The 14,080-nt window shown below is 38.3% G+C and overlaps 1 protein-coding gene across 1 annotated transcript; it reads left to right on the forward strand.

Annotated features, from left to right (window-relative positions):
* Positions 1–145: 145 nt before the first annotated feature.
* On the forward strand, positions 146–13,263 carry LOC139729846 (dynein regulatory complex subunit 2-like). The gene is made up of 9 exons (XM_071640769.1): positions 146–214; positions 2,895–3,078; positions 3,884–4,136; positions 7,744–7,967; positions 8,601–8,798; positions 9,490–9,708; positions 10,325–10,477; positions 10,915–11,132; positions 13,088–13,263. Exons 2-9 carry the CDS (start codon positions 2,926–2,928, stop codon positions 13,173–13,175), a joined length of 1,506 nt encoding a protein of 501 aa, XP_071496870.1. The 5' UTR covers positions 146–214; positions 2,895–2,925; the 3' UTR covers positions 13,176–13,263.
* The last annotated feature ends 817 nt before the right edge of the window (positions 13,264–14,080 follow it).

Raw genomic sequence — 14,080 nt, forward strand, 5'->3', positions numbered from 1 at the left:
GTAAACATTCTTGTTGCTAAGCCTGTGCACCGTTTTACTACCGCACTGCGCTACGCTATACGCTTTGTGTACGAAATATATGTGCGGTTCGGTGTTGTAGGGTCCATGATTGACGACACTGATGAAACTCGACAAGTTGTGACGGCAGGTTTTAGAAGAAGTCAAGTAATTTAACCCTACAAACTTCATAAGTTTTTGTGGGTCGCACATTGTCGTAAGTACACTTGTTCAGATACTACTAAAGAGTTGATTGAATCCGGAATAGATTATAGAATATCTAGATTTTTAAGTACTTTTTTTGTCGTACGCATTCATCATGCCGCTGGATTCTGGATGTTGCGTTGGCTGAAAATCTCTAACGTTAACATTCAGTAACAAGGCCCTCAACACGTTCTAACTTGATCTTGATCTTGATGGTGTACGTTGATCAGCCCTGGTAGAGCAACACTCAACTTTGGTTCATAGGTCATGGTAGGAGGGACATTACTCAAAATGTTTGGATAATGTATCTTTAAATGAACGTGGATCAGCTATATTGGTTATTGCTTGTGGTAAGGAATTCCAGTAAATTTATCTGGTGGTTCTTGGGAAGAATGAATGTAGATGGAGATCAGTTCTGGAAGTAGGGAGCTTGATTTGAAGAGGCTTCCAACTCCTGGTCCTTCTAAGTGGCTCAGGGTTGAATTCACCATGTCTTTCGAAGGGCAAATCAACCAGGCCATAATTATTTTATGCATGGATATGATACTGTTCATGTGACGCCTATGAGTCATGACATGTTCCAGGGTAGGTAAGGTAGTTTGATATTCTGGAGCATGGTTGTTACGTCGATCTTGGATGTAAATTTACCTAGCACTTGCCTAGTGTATTGAAAAACTACTCTAGGTCAAGCTACTAAACAGTTATTGACTAGATCTATGTCTACTTGTACTTCACTTGCTTTTATGAACCATTGAGATCGACGACTGGAAAGACTTCCTTTTGAGACAGCCACCCCATCACTCTAGAAATGAAGAATAAGTAGTGTCTAGTGTCTACATGTACGTAGTTTTAACAAATCAGTGCAGATCTAGAATATACAACTCTACCTAGCCTAACCTTGCCAGCGATACGCACGGACCGGATGCACGCACTCACTTTTGGGTGGCTGTCTCAAAAGGAACTCTTGCCCCTTCGACTAGTACAACGCAAACAGCCATGATACGCAGGGTGCCGATGGCAAGGTACCCTGCCGATAGGTGGTACCCTTACCGTACATGATATTCTGCTAATATATATATAGAGATGAGAGAAGGATAAGAGAGGACGCTATAATATGAATGTAAGAATGACCCAAGTCCTTCATTCTTACATTCATATAAGATTCAACTCATTCTTTTCAGGCACTTCCGGGGGTAATTAGGATTTATCATTTATACACAAGATGAGTCCATGCATAAGCTACAATTCCCCATGTCAAACTGAATTTGGCCAAAAATTGGACTTGGTCGTTCTTATATTCAGGTCTTCAGTTTAGTTCGCGCCCTCTCTCCTTGCTGCACTATACCACCCTGTCCGGCAGTGTATTGATCCAGATCCAAATCCAGTTAGTACGTGTAGTTCTACACAACTCACAAGGTCAAGAGGTAGAACCCCTTTTTTCTTTTTTTCTGAAAGTCCACCCTCTACGCAACCTCCAGTTAAAACTCAACTGGAGATGTTTGGGAGGTCTACTCATCCAAGATCCTAAAACCTAAAATGTATAGTTTGTAGTAGAGCAGAGGTGAGGAAACTGAAAACAAGCAGAGTGTCCAGGCAAGTTCACGATGCTGTAGAGAGTAGTGTATTATAAATACTTTAGAAGCCTACAAACTGTATTCATGAAATGAGCCTTGCTATTGGTAAACATTGGTAAAATTTTCATAACATGAGGTCATGAACATGTGTGTTGCTGTTGGCCAGGACAGGTTTATACAAATTATCCATCTTACATTAGCACTTAGCAGCTGTCCTACCGCCTTTCCTTGCCCTTGTTGTACGTGGGTTGTTATTTATGACTTACTGTAAACAGCTACAGTGACTTTCAAACTTGTGAATTTATTATGTTCGTGATGATGTATATGCTGCTGATGACTACAAGTGCAAACTCGCCCTTACAAATAATTTCACAACCGAAATTGAAAGACTTGCATCTGCTGAGTCTCCTACAACGTCTGGTAACAGTAGTAGATCATTTTATAAAATGCCCTAAATAGCCATTTTCACATTTCAAAAAGTAACATTTAATATGTTTGAGACTACAAATTACCCGTACTTGTAGCCAACACCGGACCAATATTCCATGTTTTAGAAGTCTGCATGTACACTGTAGGTCTACTTCCTTTTTGCAACTTCATATTGATGTAGAGTTTTTGGTATACATTTTGTTTGTTGGATAGAAAAGTCTAGTCTTTCTTCTAATACACTAAAAATACCAATATTGCAAACATCTATTCAAGAGGAATTGGAATTTCTGATGGTAGAAAAAGTATATTCTACCTGTTTGTGTGAGAAACATTGTGTTCCTAAATTTACACTTTTATGTCCAATGACATATGTACTCTAAAAGTGGATATTTTCGTGCTCAACGGGGTAAGAAGAGTTTCGTGTGTTTTAATTCTGCAGAATCAAGACATCAACTACTGGAGCATATGGCAAGCAAAAATATTTGTGTGCTTTTATTTTCGCGCAAGTTTTGGGTTGCGCGAAATGCACGAAAATTTCAACAACGCAAAAAATTCCACTTTTACAGTAGTCAAGTTTTCAGGTTTATTATTGTTTTCACTTGGCACGTACATGAATAGTAGTGGCTCCCTACTTTCCACTGCATGTCTCATGGAATGATTATCACAAATCGTCACACCTGTGCTTTATAGAAATCTTGTGGATTAAGTACCATTCAGCACCATGGCACCCAAGAAGAAGGGGAAGAAGTCGGGGAAGAAAGGGAAGCTGGCCAAGATGACTGAAGAAGAGAGAATCCTCTACCTGGAACAGAAGGAGCTTGCCGAGAAGGAAATGCAGAAGAAAAAGGAGGACATGCTGAACCAGTTTCTGAAGGTATCCTAAAGAGCCCAATTAATGGGGTTGATTTGCTCAAGTACAAATCTTCTGTTTTAGTGCATTTGACTTCATGTGTTCAAAATCCTAGAGTTGTAATACAAATAGACACCAGACTATTTGTATTGTGTGTTGATTTGCTCAATGTGTTAAAATCCAGGATAATATCTATCTAGAAGGTTTTTTTTTTTTTCATCACATCCTGCACTATGTGATGCTTTGTTTGCTTCAATACTATTTGTAGATGCATCCCTCATACACGAACCATAGGAGAGGAGATTAAAAAAACCCACACCTTTTACATTGTAACAAAAATGATCTATCATTTGGTACAGTATTAGTGTACACATACATGTACATGTGCTATTATAATTTTTGACCAATTTCATTTTTGGTGTTTGTTTGTTTCATCTTTATGTAAGATTATGACTAGATGATGCCATGATTACTCTGAAGGAATGAGAAGAAATTCATAGAGATATGAGGGATCTTTTTAAAACATTGCCTAGTGTAGAACGAGAATATTGCTGTTTTGAAATATTTTATGCCAACTGCCACTGACTTGGAGATACAGTGTAGAATAGCTGACAAAGGAGATGAAATAGCTGGTAAGTGTAACTTGGACTTCATATCTGTCTCACTTGTCAGTGCAAGAGTTACGAAATGTAGTCATGCTGTAGAATGTGTATTTTGTGTTCTGCAAAAATGGTTGTTGCATGTATGTTATTTGCCAACTCTCTTCTTTAATTCATTTTTTCATCCAAATAATCACTGAGATTTTCTTGTCGTGACATTCCCTCCCTAGGACAAGCTTGTGAAAGAGGAGAAGAACACCCGCTTCAACCTGTACAAAATCACACACCAGTGGAGGAACATCATGCGTGCCGCAAAGTCCAAGGAGCTGAAAAACGACATTGAAATTCTGAGCCAGACATTTGAGCGCGTCGTTGACAGGAAGGACAGTGTGATTAAGTCGCTGGTGAAGGATCTGCAGGAAGCTGAGGAGCAGTACGCCATGGGATTGAGGAGTCATTTGCAGAATATGGACAGTCTTGTTGGTGAGTAGTTGTGTCCATAAAATGACCGCGATGATCATCAGAGTTAATGCAATTACCGATGAATTAACCATGCCTTATGCAGACAGGAAGACCCACAAAAAAAGGGAGTTTGGTCGTTACATTTCAAAACCAAAATTCTTGCCCTCAATAACAGTGTCTGTGTACAGGACACAATTGATGTACCGGTACTGGGCAATTCCACGGTAACTGACGTTACGCGTAAGGATTTTCATGAAATTGTTTACCTTGTAGTTTTGTGAATGAAAGCACCTGGGGCTTGCAATTAGCATTGATGAATGAGTTCATGAGAATGAAGAAATAGGTGGAAAGTTTTTCTCTCAAACTGCATTTCTTATCACATAGCAAGTGAAAATGTGTCGGTAACTGACGTTACGGAAAAAGGACATGGGAATTTATGGTGTAGATTTAAATGGAAATATCTCATGTCCCTGACTTTTAACCTTTATGTGTTTAATATGGCAATACACTTAGGTTCTTAGGAACAGGTGTGCAAAATAATGTGCACTTTAGTTGTCTCCTTTTAGCACCATGCAAGTTTCAGTGAAGGCATGACGGTAACTGACGTTACGTAACTGACGTTACGCTTACATTTGCCATAGGGTTTACACATGCAAAATCATGATTGGGAATAGCTTTGTGATTTTTCATAATTCTGACCATTCAGAATGATTTGTTTGATATGGAGTCATACCTTGGTTCATCAGTCATAAATACACAAATGAGATGAAACATTAGTCCATTTTCTTTGTGTTCTATGAAAACTTAAAGGTAAACATGTCAGTAACTGACGTTACGTAACTGACGTTACACATACTTTGCCATGGGGTTTACAGAGAACTAATTTCTTTAACAGGTTATTATACTGCTGCAATATACCAGTATCAATCCCATGCAACTACTTAGCAACAAATTAAAACAAAATCTAAAGACACAAATGGGTTGGGTCCTTAGGGGGCAACCCTCCCCCCCCCCCCCCCCCCATGCCATAACACAGTTGGGCAAAAATAAAGTAAATGCACAAGAGGATATTTCTTGACATTTGTCTTAAGATTGAATTCTAATTCAACATTTATGATTACACAGAGCCATTAATAGATTAAGCAGTTCCAAGTATAAATACATGCATAATTGACATGACTAAGGTTTTTTTTTTTTTTTTTAATTTAATGAACAGGAAATTTTCTGTATCTAGAGTGCTCCACCCATAATACCTTTACACAAAACATGGATATTTTTTTGCTTGAAAAAAAAAAATCAAAAAATCAAAATATATTTCAGGTCATGGGGAAAACACACTTATCAACTCATAAATATGTATGAAATCTATTGTGATATATTTCTTCTCCTTTTCTTTATTTTACTCCTTCTCCTTCAAGGCATTGTTAGGGCCATAAATAAAAAAAAGGTCTCCATCATCAATCTAAATGAAAAGTGTAGCACTTTTAATATTTCTCTGTGAAGAAGAAAAATAAATGCTTTTTTGGTCAAAAGAGCATTATTGGTTTACACTATTCCTTGCTTGAAGTAATTGAACTGGTTTTCTTTTCCTTTACACTGATATATCACGGCTTGCAAATACATTCCAGATACCAAGAAATCGGACTTTGCAACGAAAGAATTCTAAGATCAATATTAAAAAAAAAAAAAAAAATCTTCCTGTTCATAATTATCGTGTATTGTATTACAAAATATCCCTGCATGAATAGAATAAAGTAATCAACAAATACACACTGTATGAACAATTTTTTTAAACCCTATAGAATCCTCTCTCACTTTGAGCAACATCAGTGTCAAGTTTCAAACAGTAATGAGTACATGCCTTACGTACCATAATACAAGATGCGCCATGTTAACTACACCAGACATTTAAGTGCAAGAGAAGAAATATCTGTTTGTGCATTTGCCTTGAGGTAGAAACTTCACTAAGTTTCCAGAAAAAAAAAAAGAAAAATGCTGGCAAAAGCAAACATTGGTGAAGATTGTAGCTGTTGGTATAAAGCTGTGCACAAGTTTGCACGTTAACCACCTTTTCTATAAAAAACAATCATGTCACTGATTAGGCCTACAAACTTTGGTAGCTTTATCATCCCATAGGACTGGGAATGTACTAATTTGAGTGCATATACTGCATGTGGCAAACTAAACTTCCAGATGATTTAGCCTTAAACTTGTGCTGAATCAAAAATCGAAAGCTCAAGCCCCCTTCCCCCCCCCCCCAAAAAAAAAGATAATCATGGTAAATGAATGAATAAATAAATTTAGAAATAAAATAAAATGAAAAAAATATATTCATGGACATACCATGGTAATGACGTCATTCCCTATGAAAGGGATTGCTGCTCTTTGTTGTAAGTTGACTTCCCAGATGTATTGAAATGGCCAAGAGTCAAAAATTTTGCCTCAGTTATAATTACTGTCATGGTAACTGACGTTACATACTCGTGTATGACGTTTCGGTAACTGACGTTACACATTTTGTAGTGATCATTTTGACTCTCCAGTATGCCAGGTATCCTTATTTCTGATATTGAAATGAAGGCATATGGGCATACATTAGAAATCCCAAGTTACATCATAAAGCTCACTTTCTTTGATGAATAAAGTTAAAAATTCCTTGTTTTTGGTAACTGACGTTACATCCATCATTGTCAAAGTAATTAAAAGTTTTTATCAATTTCTTTAAAGCAACCAGCTTTTTTTTCTATCGTGTGGTAAAAGACTTCTCTGGTAACTGCATACATATAAAAGATTGTTGTTTAGAGTACTAATAAAGTGGATATACAGAGAGTAAGTTATGCCACAATCCACTCTTTTCACCATTGAGTTATAGGCATATTTTGGCAGCCATTTTGAAAATCAAAATGGCCACTTTTATTGAAAAACATAATGATTCTTAAAACTTCAACTCAAGTACTGTCTGAAAATGTATGGTGTTTGAAACAAATATCATTTTGAATTTTTGGCACCTGTGTCCTAGTTACCGTGGAATTGCCCACTGTGTTTTGGGGGCACACATGCAACATATAATATTTTCAAACATGTCGGGTGGCATATCACTTGATCTCTTGAAATTCTGGAGGCTTAGAATAGCATGTCACTTTCCAGTTCCTGCCGAGATCCTAAGCACCTGTGCACTCACTTATAATACATGTAGCTACAATATGTAGTACTTGACTTACACTGAACCATATATGGGACTGTTAATGTAAAGAAAATGATACCTTGGATGTAATTGTTGGTTTCTCAGATACCAACATTACTTTGTATAATCATCAGTTCTTCTCTGAAATGGCAAGAATTCTTGAGATATGGTTATTATACCAGTAAATATTGTTTTGAGAGATTTGACAGCTAAGCATTTTAAACTTTAAATGAAAGTTTAGGTTATGAATTGACTAAATTTTAAAATGATTGTTTGCATATACATGCACATCTGTATGATATACATCATGTGGACAGGCAATGTTTTTGAAAGATAGCTTGTACTGGGCATGCACAGACAAATATGTTTGTGCTCAGTTGCATGGCAGCAATAGTAGTATAGCATTGTTCTCCACTGAATGTATTCACTTTTGACTTCATGCAGATCTGCAGCGAAGTAGACTGGAAATACTCAAGTCCGAGTATCTGGAGGAACTGGAGGTCCTCAAGAAAGAGTTTGACACAGAGAGGGCGCTGATCATCGAGCAGCACAAGAGAGAGTTGAACGACCTCCAGGACATTCTCTTCGCCATGGAGCAAAACTCTTCAGAGAGAGAGAATGAAGCCCGGCAGGAGTTCCAGAGTCTCCGGGATGAAATTAAAAACAAGGTCTGGACTCTTTTCATTTAAATGTCTTTTTGTTTTCACCCTTCCACTGTCACCAATTATTTCTATAATTATGTAACAAATGTTTCCCCTATAACAGACTGGCAGTGTGTAAAGGTACATTATGCCAACTACATGTAGTTCAAAAAGATACTCATTGATGTGTCACTCAAAGGGGCATTGTAAGTAGTGGATTTAACAGATCTGGGTTTTTGATTTAAAAACAACAACCTGTTGCCAAGTAAACTTACTTCCTTAGCAAATAATAGCTCCATGAGTGTCCATGACAGAACAAGTTACATTATGCTTTTTGTTTTCTTTTGGTATTGGAGTGTTACCAGAAAAGCCATTTTGTAATCATTACATCTGGTTCGTCTTAGAGGCTCATTACATGTTGTTCTTTGTTTGCATTACATTGTAGTTCCTTCCACTGCATTTTGCTGTACCACATCATACTCTTAAGCCAGTGGAAATTGAGATACCATTTTACCTTGGATCAAAAAAGTAAAGGCCTAAACCTGGTGTCTTTAGATTATGTGTCTCAGAATCATCAATTTCCATATGTGGACATCCTACATTCTTCCTTTTGACTGTGTTAACATTATCTTGATTATTTCCTCCCAACCCAAATCTTAGAACCTTGAAGAGAAGCACGCCTTGAGGCTCCAGCTGGAGGGTCAAGTAGAAGACCTGTGGGCACAGTTCCAGCAGGCACTGAAGAACTACCAGGAGACGACCGAGGAGCGGAAGGCTGCCTTTGAGACCCTCAAGGACAAGGACGAGAAGAGTGCCAAGGAGATCGAGATGCAGATGCGTAAACTTCAGAGGATATCGGTGAGTAAACCAACCACTCAACTCTCACCAGCAACTTCTGCCTTCTGCTTTTGGTGAACTTGCAAATCATACAATCATTAAATCTCTATGTTTTTTTAATTCCTTTTTGTTTGTTTGTTTGGTTTTTTGGTGTTTGGTTGTTGGTTTTTTGTAACAGAACAAATGTGCCTTGTGCACCAGTGTTGACTGGTAAATGATCATTCTCAGAAGTCCAACTCTGAAATATGATAATGGCAATGAAGACATTTTGTTTTTTCGTAATCCTTTGTAGCCTGTTACACCCCTTCCTGCTCTTGACTATAGGCAATATGGAGTACTTCATAAATGTTCATGTTTTGTAGAAAGACACAATGTAGTACTTCATACTACAGGGCTGCACACTAACCTATTTTTTCCTGTCGGATTAGTAGGTACCCAGTTTTTCCACTGTTTACTGGTCCATTCCTGAAAAAGGTACTGGTCTGACAATGATTTTTACTGGTCAGGGACCATTGGACCAGTGCCAGTGTGCAGCCTTGCATACTACCTTTGCTCTATTCATAGATTTAGAGAACACAAATACGTTCAGAACCCTCTGCTTGTGATTACAATGTAAATGAAGAGAATAATCTAATTATGATGTCAGGGAGTTAATTTCCCTTTAAAATTGAAGATTTGAATGTATTGTGACAATCAACCATTTGTGTTACAGGACAACATTGCAGCACTGAAAGCAAAGATGGCCCAGAACTCGCGTGAAAGCGAGGAGAGGAATCGCGACCTCCGCGAGCAGCGAGAGGTCATCGCTCAGCACTTCCATGAGCTGAAGAGCCAGATGAATAACTTCCGGGAAAATGAGAGGTCACGGCTGACCAAACTGACCCTGGAGAGCAACGCAGCCATCAAGCAGGTCAACCGAAAGCTGGAGATGGTAAATTAGTCTTTCTGCTATACTTTTTGCATTATTCCTGTAGAATAAGAAATATTTAACAGATAAGTCATCTTTTTCGTGCAAAATTTCCTTGTATCCCCACATAGCAGTTATCCATGCAGAAAATCTCAGGCATTGACAAATAATGTCTGAAATTTTAGAAACATTTCGGCTCGTGGCTTGGGGCGAAAGGAAGTCAATATGTTATGTTCCTTTGGAAAAAAAAATATCAGTGAAGATCAGTCTTTGGCATTCTGAAATTTCCATGAGTGGAAGGCATCTGGGGAAGGGTGGATTGGAATGTCACACATACTGATATCTGGATCTCGAGGGTGGCATATCACTTGCCATACTGCCTAGTCCATAATTCCAGTATAAAATATGTGCATGAACCTGCACATTTGAAATTACATGAAGTTGTAGAACTTCTTCTTGCTTTTGATTGGCATAGGAGTTAAGCAAGGAGAGGATATGATTTTGTCGTAATATTCCCCTTGTTTGTCATTTTTTGGACGTACTGGTACCTCATCAGGATGTACAAGATAGTCTTGCTTTGGGGTGTAACATAACTTGACTGTGTGTCTGTTGTATATATTTCTACTAAATTTGTGTCCAGGGTGAGAGGATCCTGAAGTTGTCTGAGATGGGGCGCAAGCTGGAGACTGAGGAGGAGAAGGTGCTGCCCTTCTACGCCTCCAGCCTTACCCTGGAGGAACAGGAGGATGTGGCCGCTGCTGTGGCAGAACCACCATCAGAGAAACTGGCCGAGGTATGTTGGTGGCACCCTTCACATAGATTTGAAAAAAAAAAGAAAGAACGGTCTTTGGTAGTTGAATGTTTTTAATGCACACATAAGAGCCACCTTCCAAGAAACTGGCAGACATACAATGATGGCACCCTTCACATTTTTTTTTAAAGGAAAAGGTCATTGGTAGTGGAATGTTTTCAGTGCACACATGAGACCCACCCTCTGAGAAACTGTCTGAGGTACAATGGCTGAACCCTTCACATTGATTTACTTTTTTTAAGTCTTAGATAATGGTTTTTAAAAAGTCTGTGGTGATGGAATTGCACACCCTTGGTGCGATTAGTGATGTATTAGTACATCAATCATTAGGTATCAGCTGTATTGACAGGGCCCCATACGTACAAGCCATAGCATTGTTTTCTGATGTGGGCACCTGTTATTGTGTTTTTTCCTGTCAGATCATGCATGAGTACCAGTCTCTGGAGAACTTCTGGAAGCGCTACAACAAGGTGCTGCTGGACAAGGTAGCCCTGGACAAGGAGCGGTCAACTCTGGTCATGGAGAACCAGCGCCTGCGCACCGTCCTCAAGCAGTACCTGGACGGCATCTCGGTCAACGACGAGATCCTCAGCCAGGTCAACCCACTCTTTGTGGTCAACCAGAAGACCAATGCCCCGTAAGTATTTCCTTCGACATCCGCTGATGCAAACATGATTTGTTTTTGTTTTGATTTTTTCTATTTCCCTTCTCAAAGAATTTGAATGTTCAGTCAACTGGTTATCATTATTTTCAAAGAGAATTCTCGTTATTGAGAAAAGAATGACAAGTGTAATTTACTCGTGAGTATTGTAAACCTTGAAGATAAGAGACTAGCTGCATTTTGTGCCAAATTTTCTTTGTGTTCTGATGAAGATCACTGAAATAGGTTAAAAACATGATGGCAGAGAGATGGAGAACTTGATCAGAGTTGGAGAGCTTGATATTACAATTTTGTGTCATTCAATTCATCCATTAATTAGTGAAATCGACCAACTGAATCAACATCGTCAAGCCCCATTTATTTATGATATGAATGGTGCAACAGGCTTTATTAAGCAGTAGGGACAGATTTTCTCCTTCGTGTAAGTCTAGAATGAATGAATACAATTATGATATTTTCTACAAGTATCACAGTGCAAAAATATGTCAAGGTGTTTCACTGTGTATTTGCAAAAATCGAATTGAAGCACTTTTTGAGAAAATTGTGTATATTAACGTCTTTATGCTGAAATCACCATTTCAAAGCAAAACAAAACAAAATAAAACCCCACAGTGAACTCAACTTTTGATGAGGGTACCTTTGAATCTATGGTAGTAATAAGTGTTTATCATCTTGCCTTTTTTTTTTTTTTTTTAATTCCTTGACCTTGCAACTTTCATTGTAAAGATAACATCTTTTATGAGTTCGCTCTTTTTTTCCTCTCTCTCTCTCTGATGTTTTAGAGTACAGGGGAAACTCGGTATAACGAACACTGCTATAACGAGATATCGGTTATAACGAGGAAATTTTCCCGGTCCCAAATTTCCTTCCACACAAGTCTATGTAAAATGCTACCCTTATAGCGAGATCGGCTATAACGAAATAACTGCTATAACGAGATAGATTTTGTGACTTCCAAACAAAGAAAAACATAGTAAATCAAACCTGCTATAGCGAGGTAAAGCAAAATGCCTTCGGTAAAGCTTTACTTCGCCTGTGCTATCATCTTCCGAGATTGTAAAGCTTGATGCGCCAAAAACTGTCTTGTACACACATAATCATTTTCTTCAGTGCACTCCAGCTAGCACTGCATGTGGTACGTGTAAGTGTGTGTGTGCGCGCACACTGATACATGCAGAAAATGTGGGACGGCCATATGTATACATGACATCATCATGACGTTTAGCAGGTGTGAGGCAATTTGATGCTGTGATTGGCCTTCTACGTAGGGAATTCCCCATCTTCACACACACGCAGTCATAATGTACATACAGAATATGTCACATACACACACAGCATTGTGCAGACCATATTCAAGCTTTCCACACAACACACACCCATACGATAACCACATACCAATCCACAGACGATCTTGATACAATCGCAAGCTATATAAATTTACAAATTCAAACATCTACAATTAATAAGAAACACATTCTTGATATTGGATTTCCTTGGCGAAAAACATCTTTTTACCCATAAAGGTGAGTAATTCCCCAACACACAATATCAAGTTATCAGTATTGACTGAAATATGATGGGTAGTCCCACATTTGCAAATTAATGTCTTTATGTTATGCCTTCTTTTATGCCTACTCATATAACGAGATATCGGCTATAACGAGGAAAATGACTCGGTCCCGACCATCTCGTTATATCGAGTTTCCACTGTACAAACAACAAATACCCTCCAATCCACCTAACTTTAGAATATAATATTTCATTTACGGCTTGCATTAGATTGGTAGTTCATTTCTCAAGCCTTCTGGTGAGAAAGGATCATGAATCAGCTTGTCAGTTTATTTTCAAAGATAATAAAAGCACATCTATGCTTACCTTTGTATCTTAAACATCCATCTTTCTCATTCCTCCCCCCCCCCCATTACCCACAGGATGGCAGTACCCATTATGGATCCAAGAGTTCAGCGACCTACGCAGACAGTTGTGGAGGCAGCCCACGTCATCAAGCATACCATCTGAGAAATGTCTCCAGAATTTTTGAGGAAGATAGATAGAGAGAAAGCCAATTGTACCACCACTTCCTCTCATGCTTTTTTTGTGCATTGTTCATGAGTCCACCACTCAAATGCAAGGGTGGTGTATTGACTACACTTGTTGTCGACCCTTCGGCCAGATCACTCTGCCATTTGCAGATTTGATTCACTTCACTTCCACTTGGATTTCATTGATGGGACTAAGGATAGTTCAATGCCTAATCTCTCCAAGTTACTTTGTATGAATCTGTAATGTAATATTGTGAGATACTGTGATAATTCTGAAACTATCACTTCTCTCACACTTCCGAGTGTGAAACCAATGCTGTTGCCTCTTAGTTCCATTTCCACTGTTTGGAAATAGGGCATTAATTAAAAGAGATGAAGATCGTCAGAGGTTTTTTTTTTTTTTTTAATCATTATTTGGTTATCGTTTATTGAGCAAATTAACAGTTATGCATCCCTTCTTCATTTTGACTCAGTATGCATGTACTTACGTTTGAGTCTCACTCACATTTTGTCTGCCTGAACCAAAAGGTACAGTGTAGGAAACTCGGTAATATTTGATGAGGAAGTGATTTCTGTGCCCCATTACAGATTCACAAACGTTTACCCCACAATATGGTTGTCACCATTGAAATGAAAGTGAAAGGGTAGCAGGTACTTAAACTGACTTAACCAAAAGGAATTAGTTTCGCTAAGAAATCATTGCTGTAAGAAGTGTTTAACTGTATGGTTTATGAGTAGCTTGATTAACTTTTTGCAGGCATTTTTTCACTATCAAAAAAAAAGAAAGAGATAAAGTGCAAATGTTGTGGTCATTTCACATAAGTGTACAATCTTATGTTTTTTGTTTTCACTTTTATTGTCATGCATATTTATCAGGTGGCA

This window comes from Diadema antillarum, unplaced genomic scaffold (genome assembly GCF_040938485.1).
Source record: "Diadema antillarum isolate AM-2024a unplaced genomic scaffold, OU_Dant_1.0 seq00000266_RagTag, whole genome shotgun sequence".
In the NCBI taxonomy this organism is placed as follows: domain Eukaryota; kingdom Metazoa; phylum Echinodermata; class Echinoidea; order Diadematoida; family Diadematidae; genus Diadema; species Diadema antillarum.

Excerpts from the sequence above, each read along its gene's own strand:
- LOC139729846 (XM_071640769.1), top strand. The coding sequence starts at position 2,926 with ATGGCACCCAAGAAGAAGGGGAAGAAGTCGGGGAAGAAAGGGAAGCTG. Across the intron at positions 9,709-10,324 it reads TCAACCGAAAGCTGGAGATG|GGTGAGAGGATCCTGAAGTT; the intron begins GTAAATTAGTCT and ends ATTTGTGTCCAG. Across the intron at positions 10,478-10,914 it reads CATCAGAGAAACTGGCCGAG|ATCATGCATGAGTACCAGTC; the intron begins GTATGTTGGTGG and ends TTTTCCTGTCAG.